General features: G+C 45.3%; 1 protein-coding gene across 9 annotated transcripts in view; it reads right to left on the bottom strand.

Annotated features, from left to right (window-relative positions):
• The window catches only part of Dtnb (dystrobrevin beta), a 130,328-nt gene that overhangs the window by 27,056 nt on the left and 89,079 nt on the right, over nt 1-14,193 (bottom strand). For 5 of the 9 annotated variants that reach the window (XM_021201498.1, XM_029540703.1, XM_029540705.1 and 2 more), the window contains 4 exons: nt 10,514-10,599; nt 9,466-9,579; nt 7,027-7,123; nt 140-160 (listed from right to left, as the gene is read on the bottom strand). In XM_021201498.1, coding sequence (XP_021057157.1) covers nt 140-160; nt 7,027-7,123; nt 9,466-9,579; nt 10,514-10,599 — 318 coding nt within the window. The remainder of the gene's footprint in view (nt 1-139; nt 161-7,026; nt 7,124-9,465; nt 9,580-10,513; nt 10,600-14,193) is intronic. The other 4 variants (XM_021201499.1, XM_029540709.1, XM_029540704.1 and 1 more) reach the window with 1 other exon arrangement.

The following is a 14,193-nucleotide window of genomic DNA, read 5'->3' as shown; positions in this document are numbered from 1 at the left end:
CATGACCAATTCCTCAGAGGTCAGTGGTGATGGAAGGAGGGAGGGAGGGAAGTAGAGGGGATGCAATGCCTATGAGGAGCAGAGGAGCAGAGGAGCATGCAGAGGGCAGGAGCGGTCAGGGATGCTGACGTCCACTTACTGCCTGCTTTTGCTCTTCCTCCTAGAGGTGTGAAGATGGAAAGAGGCACAAGAGAAAAAGATATTAGTGTCTGTCACCACAGGAGAAACCCGGCAAACCTGGCCAAGCATAGGTCTGGAGAGCAATGAACTGAATCTCCACAAGAGTCCCAGTGGAATGCAGTGAATGGCAGGCCTCGGTCCCAACCACATACTGAATATACTGATGACTTCCAAAGACCCTTAGAGACCATTTAGTTCGTCTTCTATTTCTTCAGTATCGGTCAAGAGGCCTAGAGCGCCTGCCTAGCCTAATCTTAAGGTAAACTGAAAGAGGAAGTTTAACCTCGACTTAAAATCCGAATTATCATTCTAGTTCATTCACAGTATTCACGTATGTTTAGGCCCACATTTCTAGGGCGGCTGTTCCTGAGGTGTGGGATGTGGATCACCAACATCAGTACCACGTGGTAACTTGTCAGGGATGAACATTTTAGGCCCCACCTGAGATCCACATTTCAAAGCTCTGGTGGGAGTGGGGACACCCAAAATGTATCCAAGGGCCATGGGTTGTGTTTGAGAGCCACTGTTCTAGCATCCTAATGGTTCCACCTGCCCACAGGTGCCTTTCTTCTTTTCTAGTCTCACCAGTAACCGGCTGACACCACACCGGCACACTTGCTTTCAAGCTGCTCTGCTGTTTCCTTCACGGATGCACATACATGCCCTTTCCCCAGAGAACTGGAGACCCCAAAGGCCTTCCAGAGAAGAATTCTGGGGCTGGGCTACGACTTGGTTGGTAAGGCGCTTGCCTAGTTCTAGGAGGCCCTTGGTTTGATCTCCCGCACTACATAAACCAGGCTCATGACTGGAAATTTGGCACCAGGAGAGACTGAGACAGGAAGATCAAGGGTTCAAGGCTATCTTTGGCCACACAGTGAGTAAAAAGGGACAGACTGGGATACATGAGATCATGTCACAATAAAACAACTATAAAACACAAGCCCCAAAGTGGAGGGGGAAAAGAACTATAGAGCTAGGGATTGTGGTGCGTCAGTGTGAGCCGAGCGCCAGAAGGCAGAGGCAAGAGGACGCCTTGCATCAGGCTGCGTTCTAGCATAGCTTGAGCTACATGACAAGGCCTTGTCTGAGGGGAGGGGAGAACGGAGGTCTCACTGGCAGTTCTTCTATGTTATTCTGACACAGGTTTATTTAGTAATGCTCGTGCATACGGCACTGGAAAGAGAGACAGGCTCCTCTCACAACCTTACAGTGGGAGGCAGGGAAGATCATGCTAACTGTAGCTGATGGATGAGTGCAGTGCCAGGCACTGTAGAAAAGGCTGAAGGAAGCAAGCTAAACCTTCTGACTTTCTCTCCTCTTCGTCCCGTGCTCCTCGGTCCCTGCCTTTCTGATCTCCTTGCTTTTCTTTCTGTGCCTCACCATGGGTACTGTGGTCAGGAAGCCTCCATAGTGCCAAGTATACCAATACATGTCTGCGACGGCTCCACCTATGTTGGGTCCTTGGGAGCAGTGGTCCCCACTGCACCTGGATAGAGGGACACAGGAACAGATATATGTGCTCCTGTTCTTGAGGGATCTGCAGGTCTGCATGTGAGGACAGGGTGATCTGCAGAGGAGCTACATAAAGGAACTGAAGTGAGAGAGAGAGAGAGAGAGAGAGAGAGAGAGAGAGAGAGAGAGAGGAAGAGGAGAGAGGGAGAGAGGGAGAGGGGGGAGGAGAGAGGGAGAGAGAGAGGGAGAGGGAGAAGGAGAGGGAGAGAGAGGGGAGGAGAGAGGGAGGGAGGGAAAGAGAGAGAGAGGGGGGGGAGAGGAGAGAAACTCAATGAGCACCAAGAAATCCCTTAAGGCCCCAGTTTAGCCAGGGAAGGAGCTCTCTGTGCTGAAAGCCAGTTGCTAGCATTGGGACTTATCTGCCACCCCTCCAACCCCCCTGCAGTAGCCAGACCAAGGCCCTGAGCACTGCGGGGGTCACCTGTTGGAAGTATCCTTCTCTGAGACAAGCAGACCCCCAACTCTCATTGGCAAGGGTACTGCCACGAGAGACATACGGTGCAATTTAAAAACTGTTGCCACTACTTGCTGAATAGGAAGTGAGATTGGCTGGGTACCAGGGAAGCTCTGTTAAGTAAGTTCAAGACCAACCTGGTCTACATAGAGAAGTCCTAGCAAGCTCCAGGTCAGCCCTGTTTACATAGTGAGGCTTGTGGTGGTGGTGGTGGGGGGGGCAATCCTCACAGGCTGAAATCCTGGCTGTACTGAGAATCGTCAAAGTATTACCTTGTACCTCAGGTTTGGCTCTGGTTTAACAGGATGGGAAGCTGCTGTGGTTGGCTCATGCCTGTATTCTCAGTGCTTGGGAGGCTCAGGTAAGAGGACTATTCAAGGTCAGTCTTGACATAGAATAGAACGAAGTATGGCGCTGTCAGTATTTGAAGACCACACCATGTTCACTCTGCTGTGTAGCTTGCCCCAGCACACATCACCATTATGTCTTGACGTGGGACCATGGGTCAGGCTAGGATAGGTTCTCAGGACTAAGGAGGTCTCCTAGTTGAGAGAGGATAGATTTGGGCAAAGTGTTCCCTAGGCTGGTGTTACACAAACTCCCAAAAGCTAGGCACATAAAGCCTTTAAGGATCTGTTAACACAGTAAAAAGGTCAGATGTAAGGTCTGAGAACATTTTGTATCAGTCAGCTAAGGCTGGTCAGCATGCACTGGTGACAAAAGACAGCACTTAAAGGGGCCCTAACCTCTCAGTTATGAGGCACAAATCTAGACAGGCTTAGGTCCCTTAGATCACGTGAGTCTCTTCCACATGGTGGAAGCAGTGACACCCAGTTATTACTGCAGTCATCTACAAAGAGACCAACCCAGGTGTGGGGTTGATGGCTGCAACCCTAGAACTCTGAGATGCCAAGACAGAGGGTTGTGAGCTTGAGACCAGCCTGGAGACACAGGTAATAAATAAATAAAATGAGGTAAGAATGCTGGAAGAGAAAGTTAGAAACAGAAATACTGACATATAATTACTCAGAGATTAAAGAAGTAGCTTGAGAAAGAGGTTAGTCACATATTGAGAAATTGAGAAAAAGTATAAAGGAAATATGTACAGAAACATGGGCATCTAAGTGTCTGATGACATTTTATCATTAAAAGAAAAAAAAATGAGATTGCTGACATTCCTAGGTGACAGGGACTGAACCTAATCATTTCATCAAATACTTGTCATGACATTTAGAAGCCTGAAAATATATGTACATACAATAATATTTATTATTAATTTAATAATATTTATTATTTTGAGAAAGAGTCTCACTATGTAGACCTGGTTGGCCTTGAACTCATAGTTTCCCAGTCTCTGCCTTCCAAAAGCATGAACCACCACATCTGGCTATGATTTACTTTTTATTTATGTATATATGTGTGTACCTGCTTTTTTATGCATCCATCATGTACATACAGGTGTCCTCAGAGAGCCAGAGGAGAGCATGGTGGTACACAATCACCCCAGCACTGAGAGGCAGAGGCAGGCAGATCTCTATGAATTTCAAGCTAGCTAAGTAAGACCCTGACTCAAGAAAAGGGCAGTAGTTTGAATATACTTGGCCCATGGGAAGTGCTACTATTAGGAGGTATGACCTTGTTGAAGTAGGTATGACCTTGTTGGACTAAGTACATCACTGTGGGGGTGGGCTTTGAAGTCCTATGTTCAAGCTCTGCCCATTCTGGAGGATGCCTTCCTGCTGGTTGTCCACGAAAGCCAGTCTCCTGCTGGCTGCCTGCAGATCAAGAAGTAGAGCTCTTGGCTCCTCCAGCAGCATGTCTGCCTGCACACTGTCATGCTTCCTGCCATGATGATAATGGACTGACCCTCTGAAACTGAAAGCCAGCCCCAATTAAAAGAGTTGACTTGGTCCTGGTGTCTCTTCACAGCAATGGAAATCCTAACTAAGACTCAAAGTAAACCAAAAATCACAGCTGGGCAGCTTCCCATTCCTACATGGCTAACATCTGGGAGCCCTTCCCTGAAAGAGGCTGATACAGGCAAGGGGAGGGAGGGCATGCCCACATTATCCCCTGGCCTACCAGGGTGCCAGTTCCACATGGTGGAGCTTTCAGCACCTGGCAAGGCACAAGGTATCACAGGAGACAAATGTTTGTGTGCACAGCTGCTGTTGTGAGCAGGGGATGGGCCACTGAGTTGAATATCTGACCACTACTCAAGGGAATTGGACCGGCTAGGTATCTGGATAATGTTTTCTTGAAATTAGACTCACTTGCACATAATATATTTCTGAGAGGAAATCTGTAACAGGGTCTATGCAGAAACACATCTGTCCATGTAAAATAAACCAAATACCAGGACCAAGCTAGGGAAAAAACCCAAAACCTCAGCTCAAGATTAAAAGAAGTAATTGCTTGAGGAAGTAAAGCATCAGTTTCCAACACAAATATAAACCTTCTGCCAGGCGCCAGTACCCACTGGCTCTATCAGTATGAAGGGGCGGGCTCCGGATGTGGATACTGAGGAGATGTCTCAGCTACTGCCCTCGTGAGTTGTCATTCCGAGCTGGACCCTGGTCACCTAGGGCCTGGCTGATTGCATGGGTCTTCTGCTCTTATCCTTTAGTTTCTTGCTCTTCTAAACTGCCAAGTATCGTCTCAAACTTGTTTTTTAAAAACTTTAGTGGCTCCTCTTTGTCATGGATTTAGTTTACTCTCTTCAGTCCATTCTGGCTGTTATGTCTGTAAAGTGTGGTGAGGTACAGCCTGGACAGGTAGGACCTTAACCACCAATACACTGGCAATCATCCTTGAATCTCTGCCCCACAATCCACTGAGTGTTTCTGTTCACTGTTAACACACCGTCCAGGTGAGGACATTTACTGCCAACCACTGCCTTGTTTTTTTTTGTTTGTTTGTTTGCTTTTTTAAATTTATGATAATGGGCTGTAATATACTTTTCAGCAAACAGAAAAAGCCAAAACTAAAGATTTATTCCCTTCCCATATACACTAAAGCTAGAGTGGCTACTCTGATTTTTTCCTAATGTAGTAGTTACTATTCAGAATCATGATAAGTAAGCTGGCTTACATGATGTTACCTTCATGTCCCCCTGACTGGGTTAAGGGACATCCACAGAAATGGTTACACTATCCCAGGCATGTCCCTGATTGTTGAAAAGAGCATGGTACAAGAGCCAGCAGACCAAGGACAGAAGATCTGCTTTTAATAACAGGGAAAGACATCATCCAGACCACAGAGGAACTGGATAAAACCAGAAGGCAAGGAAAACAAGTGTGTTCTCTCTTAGGAGTGGTGTTTGTCTACACTGGAGCTCCCCTGCCTTTGGGCCCTCAGACTCTAGGACTTAGGTCAACAACCCAACACCCATTCCTTACAAACCAGCTTACGGACTGGGATGATGCAGTCAGAACTGCAGGCTCTCAGGCCTTGAGGCACACTGGCTTCCCTGTGTCTCCCTAGTAGATCCCTCAGCCTCCATGATGGAGCAAGCCTCTTTCCATAATAAATCCCCTTATATAATCATAAATATTGTGTTGGTGTTGTTTCTCTGTAAACATCCAAATACAGTTTGCTACTGTAATTCTTATTAAAAAGAGGACACTTGGGGGCTGGAGAGGTGGCTCAAGAGGTCTTGAGGTCCTGAGTTCAAATCCCAGCAACCACATGGTGGCTCACAACCATCTGTAATGAGATCTGATACCCTCTTCTGGTGTGTCTGAAGACAGATACAGTGTACTTATATATAATAAATAAATAAATAAATAAATAAATCTTAAAAAAAAAAAAAAAAGAGGACACTTGGATTGGCGAGAATGCTCAGCAGTTAAGAGCACTGACTGCTCTTCCGAAGGTCCTGAGTTCAAATCTCAGCAAACCACATGGTGGCTCACAACCACCCATAATGAGACCCTCTTCTGGCACATCTGAAGACAGCTACAGTGTACTTACTAATGTATAATAATAAATAAATCTTTAAAAAAAAGTTTTTTTTTAAAAAGAGGACACTTGATGTTTGTCAAATATTTGAAAACCTGTCTTAAGAGAAACTTTAGCTGGGCGTGGTGGCACACGTCTTTAATCCCGGCACTCAGGGAACAGAGGCAGGCAGATCTCTGATTTGGAGGCCAGCCTGGTCTACAGAGTGAGTTCCAGAACAGCCAGGGCTACACAGAGAAAACCTGTTTTTAAAAAACAACAACAACAACAATAAAAAAAAAAAAAAAGAAAGAAAGAAAGAAAAAGAAAGAAGCTCTCAGTAGTTGAGAAATATTTGGCATTTATACACAGTTAATTCCTTATTTGTCATATCTTATTTTTATGTCTAGGAGTGTTTCCCTTGCATTAATGTATGTGTACCACTTACTTGTATGTCTGGTGATCACATTAGTCAGAAGAGGGTATCAGATCCTCAGGAACTAGAGTTACAAATGGTTGTGAGGTACATGTGGATGCTAGGAATATAAAGTGTCTCTTCTGGAGAACAGCCAGTGAGCCACTTAACCACCGAGCCAAAGAGCATTACTCTATTTCTAATACTATTATTTTATTTTTTTACATTTATTTATTGTGTGTATGTGTGCGCACTTCTGTGTGTGCACGCAGAAGTCAGAGGATAATTTGTAGGAGTCAGTTCTCCCCATCCACCCTGCAGGTCCTGGGGTTTGAACTAAAGTAGTCAGGCTTGCCAGCACTTGTCTTTACCTGTTAAGGCATCTTACAGGCGCTATGCTAATTTCTGACTGACATCCAATCAGTCTACACTTAAGCAAATGTCCTGAAAACTGTTCCTAGGCCCAATAGTGTGCTGTGGTTTGCTGAGAGACGCAGTGAGGGGAGCACACAGGTCCAGTTCTCACCTTTAGCAGCTTCATCAACCCCTCCAGCTGCACCATCAGCTCCCGCCTACTCTCCTGCAGTGCTGACATCCTCTGCTCCAGCTCATCTTTCCTTTGCCTACAGGAAAGGAGGTTGGAACTCATTAGAAATGGAACTTTGTGATTGGCAAGTCCTAAACTCATACATATAGGTCAGAATCAAAAGAACAAGAAACACCTATAAATGGTTCTTGCCGTTTATAGGACACTGGGTAAGCAGAGGTTGTTTGTTTGATACAATGTCTCCTTTTTCTCCTGCTGACCTTAAACTCTATGTAGCTGAAAGTAAGCTTGAACTTCTGATCTTCTTGCCTCCACCACCCAAACGCTGGGATTCCAGGCATGCACCGCCATGCTTGGTTTATGCTGTGCTGGGATTGGACTCGGGGTTTTCTGTATGCCAGGCAAACACTCTACCAACTGAGCTACATCATCAGCCCTTCTATTCTTACGATCAATGCTGATAACTCCACCAGCTTCTTTCATTGTTAGTAATTCTGAGCAATTATTTCCTATCCAAAAATCCTAAAGAAATTCTTGTTTTCTCCCAGAAGTTTACAAGTTATGTCTTTCTATTTGATTAATCTGCTATTGGCTTTGCACTGAGTGTCCACATGTAGAGACAACTGGCCTAGCTCAAGGATCAAACACCCTCCTCGCCTTGTGCTGCAGAGACTGTTCTGAAATGACCTCCTAGCCTCCTGCTTCTTGCTCCTTTGCATGCACAGCATCCTTGGACTCAGCCTGTGCTGAGTGAAGGACTTTTCCGTCTTATGCTTTCACCAGACACTTGTAGTAACTGCAGTTCTACAACAGATTCCAGAACGACAGCTCTGCTTTTCTAGATATAAAAATAGTCACCTGTACCTCAGCAGAGCACCTGAAGTAATACAGGTGGTGTCTTCAGCTGACAGCAGAGCACCTGAAGTAATACAGGCGGTGACTTCAGCTGACAGCAGAGCACCTGAAGTAATACAGGTGGTGTCTTCAGCTGACAGCTGCTCCTTTCCTTTGCTGGGTCAGCATTTGCTTCCTCTGTCCTTCTTAGTAAAGCGTTTACCACATGACCATCCCAAAAGTGTGGCCACCAAATACATAGCCCAACTAAATCCCCAACTGAAATGAAGCTTCTACTTTCTTTCTGAGATAGGGGCTTATTTGCAGCCATGGCTGGCCTGGAACTTATAGAAATCCTCCTACCTTTGCCTCTAGTGCTGGGATTAAAGGTGTGCACTGATGACTGAAATGAAGTTTTGTGAGAAAGGGCACTCTGAACTGGCTAATTGTATTCATCTGCATGGTTTAAATTCTTTATGTTCTATTTATTGATGACTAAAATCTAAATGACAGGATACAAATAGATAACCAATAATTATTGTTCCTCACTGAAAAGAAATCATGATTAAGGCCCCAAGGAAAGCATTAAAAACTCTGCTCTTCAGCTATGCTATCCCAGATGTTAGCACTTTCATAATTAAGAGTGAGACAGGCTTATAATCCTAGCCCCAGGGAGACTGACAAAGGAAGATTACTGCAAGCTCAAAGCCAGCCTGTACTATGTAAGGCTAAACATTTTAGGCCAGCCTGGGCTACAGAATGAGATCTTATCTCCCTACCTGCCCCCTGCCCGCACCAAATCACATATCAAATGTAGAATTCTAAATGGCACAAAAGAAACAGAAAGGCACACTATTCAAGAATCTAGAGCTTGGTAAGAACTAAGGCATCAGATCCGGTTTCCATAATGTCTTCACTCATGGGAACACACAGATTTCTGTGGTATAGAGGGAAAAAAGGCTCTCATCACAGATCTGGTCATTACACACCATGTTCTCCAGAGAAGACTTACCCATCCTCTCCCAGAGAACACAAACAGGTAACCAATATAGCTCTGTTCTATACTGACCCTATAGCCTTAGGTTCTCAGCTCTGGAGTCACTGTACTCTGAGAGAGGTAAGACAGTACCACAGTGGAGGCAAGGCATTCCTTCATCCTTAGTTTGCTGTCTCAGAGCTGGTGCACAGGCAAAATGCTGCCTAGCCCTCCCTGTCTGAAGTGTCAGGAGCCTTTAAATCAGGGCTGACAAGAGAGATGGAGCTGTAACTTGTTAACTGTAACCAGAGCCCCTTCTCTCCCCGCCTTGATAGTATAGGAACTCATAGCTGTCTTTTAAAAACAACCCCTGGATGACAAACTCCACCCACTACTTAGCTTGGGATTTGAGGGAGCCCAGTTCTCACCTAGCTCTGTAATGGTGACTAAGGACCCCGTTCCCCAGAGTGGTTGCTGGGTCTCGCAGGCAGCCTGCTCTGACACATCAGGTTCTACTGATGAACAGATTCTGTCTCACTAGTTTGGTTTCCTAATACAGGAATTCCCACCCGAGGCTGCAGCTTGGGAGGAGGCAGCAGTGTACTTACCTCAGCAAGCGCAGCTCTGCCAGCAGCGTGGGGTTCTGCTGGGCCTTCTCAGGGGTGGGCTGGGAAGCCTGCTCGTGCTCCAGCCGCAGGCGCTGGATCTCCTGCAGGATCTCTCTAAGGATGGTGCTGAGCTGTTAGTGTTTGATAATCTCCCCCGCCCCCCATGAGCTGTTTTAACCCTTCAGTGCCTTCTCTACCTTCTGTTCTGAGGCTTCTAAACCCCTGAGGTGCTCTGCCCACAGTTGACGGTCTTTGCAAGAACTTGAACCTTCTCCAGGAAGGGAAGAGGACAACTGGAACATTTATTTTACTTGCCCTGCTCCTCTCCAGGGAAAGGTCCTGTGTGGACTTCCCAACTCTTCCTCCATCCTCCCCCTTCCCTTAGCTCCTGGGAGGCTGCTACTATTTCCTCCCAGTCACACTACACAAGGGCCGGGTCTCCTCGCTCTGCTTTCCCTGTAACTGCACAGTGCTGTGATGTGTGGTCCCCAGGCCTTTTAACAATATTTAAAATGGTTTTTTAAGGACTGGAGAGATGGTTCAGTGGTTAAGAGCACTTTGAGAGGTCCCGAGTTCAATTCCCAGCAACCATATGTAATGAGATTTGATACCCTCTTCTGGTGTATCTGAAGATAGTGTACTCACATACATAAAATAAATAAATCTTTAAAAAATGACTTTTTAAAATAAAATGAGACTGGTTCCATGTGGTATAACAACAGGCCAGGATGCGTTGGTAGGGACAGAACAAAATGCTACTAGGAAGGAGTGAGGTCAGGAACTGAGGGACACTGAGTGAAAGGAGTCTACGGAGACTCTCCAGGGGTGGCAGAGCAGAGCTTAGAAGATCAGAACCAACAGCACACAGTGTACCTCCTGGCCCTGGGTCCTCCTGCTTGCTGAGGAGGTGGGTGGAGGCAGAGGGCTTAAGAGGTCAAAGTCAGCCTCTGCTACACAGTGAGTTCAAGGTCACCCTTGGTTACCATCCCAGAGAAGCAGAAGCAGCGAGCCTGGCTCTAGGACATACGGCACAAAGTCTCCTTCTCACCTGTTCTTGTTCTCCAGTTCTGCAATCAGCTGTCTCTGTTGTTTGTTGGCATCAAAGTTGAAGCTGGCATCAGTGGGAGGACGAGTCTACGGTGGGGAAAGGTTTTGGTTTGTTTTTTTTCCAAATTCATGTATCTAGTCTGAGACTGACTGCTGATTTATGAAAAACAAACAAACAAACAAACAAACAAACAAACAACCCCCAATTTTGGAGGTTTCTTTTATATACCATAAAACATATTCAATTCTATAAACGTAGTAAATTTGAACATTTTTGTAACCAAACACCACCAGTTTCAGAACATTTTCCACCATCATAAAATAATCCCTTAGGATAGTTTGTCTTCAGTTGCTCTCACCAATGCCGAGTGAGCTCAGACAACCACTGGGCACTGGTGGACTTTCTACCTGGCTTTGTCTTCCTGGACACTTGACCCAACAGAATGACTCTGTACGTAGTTCTGCTTTCAGTGTAACGGAGGTTCTGGTTTCACACATGTTTGTTGCTGAGGAGTACTCCCTTGCTTTTAGCTGTTAGGACCTACAGCTGAAGCAGTAATAAGCCTTAATTACAGGTCTCTCTATCAATATACACTCTGTGTTTTACTTTGCATGTGTGTGTGCACACATGTTAGTGTGACATGAGAGGACACACATGAGATGTCTCTCTCCTCCCATGTGGGTCCCAAGGCTGCACTCAGGCCATCAGGGTTGGTGGTGAGAGCCGTTCGTTACCACTCAGCAACCTCCCAGGCCCTGATATATAATCTGGCACTGCCGAGCTGCGTGCTAACACTACAAACAAGGTCTGAGAAACACTATACTGTTTCCAAACATGGCTGTGCTCCTTATCCTTGGGCTCTAACTTCCTTTTTCTTTAAGTTGTACTTTATATTTTTATGTGTATGGGTATTTTACCTACAGGTCTGTCTCTGAACTACTTGCATGCCTGGTGCCTGCAGAGACCTCCTGAAACTGGAATAACACATGGCCGCTAGCCACCATGTGAGTGCTAGGAATTGAACCAGGGTCCTACGGAAAAGCAACTAGTGCTCTTAACCTCTAAGCCACTGCCCCAATTTCACAGTATTCTCACTGAAACCTGTTTAAATCCTTTTTGTTTCAACATCCTCTCTGTGAAGGCTGTAACTGTGAGGTTTTCTTTTTTAAAATAGTTTACATTTCATAAATCTCCCCTCCCCCCCCTTTAAGACAGGAGCTTGGGCTGGCCTAGAATATTATGTAGCCAAGGATGACCCCAAACTTCAGAATTTCCTTCCTCTAACCACCCATATGCTTACAGATGTCTGACACCACATCTGGGTTATGCAGTGCTGGGACTGAACCCAGGACTTTGTGCAATACTCTGTGAACTGAATCAAATCCCAGCCCCTGACCTTTTAAACTATACAGTTTGGCAATTTTTAGTGTGTTCATGAGATTGTGAAACCATCACCACTATCTATGTCCAGCAAAATTTTTACTATTTCCCTTAATCCCAGGCTCACTAGAAATCAAAATCTATTTCTGCCTGCCCTGAGAGCCACCACTGTTTCTGTCTCTGTAGTTTCATTGATTCTGAATATTACACATAATATTACACATAAACCACACTGCTGCCTTTGCATCTGACTTCTTTAGCTTAACAAAATGCTCTCACGCTTCACTATCATTATACCACAAATCAGTATTTCTTTTTTATGGATGAATAATATTCCATAATATAAGTAAATCACACTTTCTATCTAAGAACTGATTTACATTTGGGCTGTTTATACTTTTTGCCTATTTTGAATGATGTTATGAATATTTGTGTAGAAATATGTCCTTCTTCTTGATTATACATTCACCTAGGGGTAAACCTGCTGAGCCACATTGTAACTGCCTTTGGAGTCAGTTTTCCAAAGTGGTTGGACTAGTCCTCACGACACTGTGTAACCCTGCCACTCTCCTTCATGTTTGCCAACACTTGTCCATCTTTGTGGGGAGCCATTCTTGTGGGTGTCAGGTAGTGGAACTGTAATGTTGGGCACACTCTTGTGTGTTAGTCATGATTTGTGTCATTTCTGAAGAGGCCATGTGGGTGTGATTTGTACCTTTGTAAGCTCCTTCAAGAATATGGTAGAAAACACTTAGAAACACCATACACACGCTGCAGAGAGTGAGTTAGGGCCTAGGGTGTAGCTCATCTGAAAGAGTGCTTGCCCTGCATACATGAATAGTGGCTTTTATCCCCAATACCCCAACCTCACATAAAAACAGGTGTGGTGACACACATTTGTAATCCTCTCAGGTGGAGGCAGGAGGATCAAGAGTTCAAGGTCAACCTCAGCTACATAGCCATGAATGTGAGGCTCTATGCTGTTTTCCAAAGTGGCCAAACTACCTTATCCTCTGGTTCCAATTTCTTTGTTAAGGTTTACTTTGTATGTGAGTCTCTATCTAGATCTGCCCACACCTCCCCTTCAACAGTATATGTATTAGCCAAGGAACACAGAAAGGAAAAAGGGATAATGAGGTGCTGTTTCCCCTTCACTCAGCAACTAGAACGGAAGCTCTCAACCTGGCTGTCGGCCAGCCATGCTCACTCTGCACCTTCTCTGCTTTGCCCCAAGCATGACCTACAAGAAGCAGGAACCTACTAATATCCTGCCCAGAGCCGGAAGGTTCAATAACAAGTCTTTTCATATGCTGTTTTCTAAATAAATGGGTATATCAGCACAGTCAATCTGGTTTTTACCAGATCACTTAATATTTTTCTTTTTCTTTTTTTTTTTTTTAAAAGACAGCTTCCTTCTCCCCTTCAAAGTGTGTACCAGCAGCCAGCTGAGCACAGGTCTATGCTGTATTAAGAGTCTTGTAAGAGCTTGAGTGGTGCCTCACAAAAGTGGCTTGAGAATGAACTGGATAGGGATCATTGGTTTCTAGCTTTTTAAAAAGTGGAATTAAAAGTTATAGTTCTCTGTAAGGGTGAGAGTCCGGGAAATTACAGATGTGGGAAGGACATGAACTGTGCGAGAACAAGCGTGCTTGGTGGGATTCACTGGAGATGCTTAAATGACCTTGATGCTTTTTGGTCTGACTGCAAACCTGGTGTCTTCTAGAGTGGGGGTAGAGAAGCCCCAGAGGCAGTATTTCTCAAACAGAAGTAGAGAAGCAATGGTTCCTACAGACAGAATGGGTCTGAGCTTTTCTACCTGCTGAACTCATAGGAGAACCCCCAACCCAGCCCCAGTGCTCAGTGGCTTGTGTCCTTTGGTCAAAATGTAAATATAAGTGGTAGCAAAGGCCTTCAATCCCAGCACTCAAGGCAGAGGCAGAGGCAGGAAGATCTCTGTAAGTTCCTGGCCAGTCCACTCTACAAAGTGAGTTCCAGGTGAGCCAAAGGTACATGGTGAGACCCTGTCTCCAAAAACCAAAACAGTAAATATGGCCAAGGTACTCTTCTCTGAGTGTGCCTTACAGCTTCATGTGTTAGACTGCGATCCTCACTATGAGGTAGTAAAGAGGGTGGAAAAATTCAGGGACTATGGTGTTTGGGGACAGACTTCTGGGGGGTAATTAGGATTGAATGAGGTTTAGGATGGAGACTCTGTGACTTGATCTTGGTCCCTAAGACTGAATTCTGTAACACATACACAAACACACACACACACACACACACACACACACACACACACA

Source organism: Mus pahari, chromosome 7, assembly GCF_900095145.1.
Source record: "Mus pahari chromosome 7, PAHARI_EIJ_v1.1, whole genome shotgun sequence".
In the NCBI taxonomy this organism is placed as follows: domain Eukaryota; kingdom Metazoa; phylum Chordata; class Mammalia; order Rodentia; family Muridae; genus Mus; species Mus pahari.
This window is presented reverse-complemented; position numbering and strand designations above follow the sequence as displayed.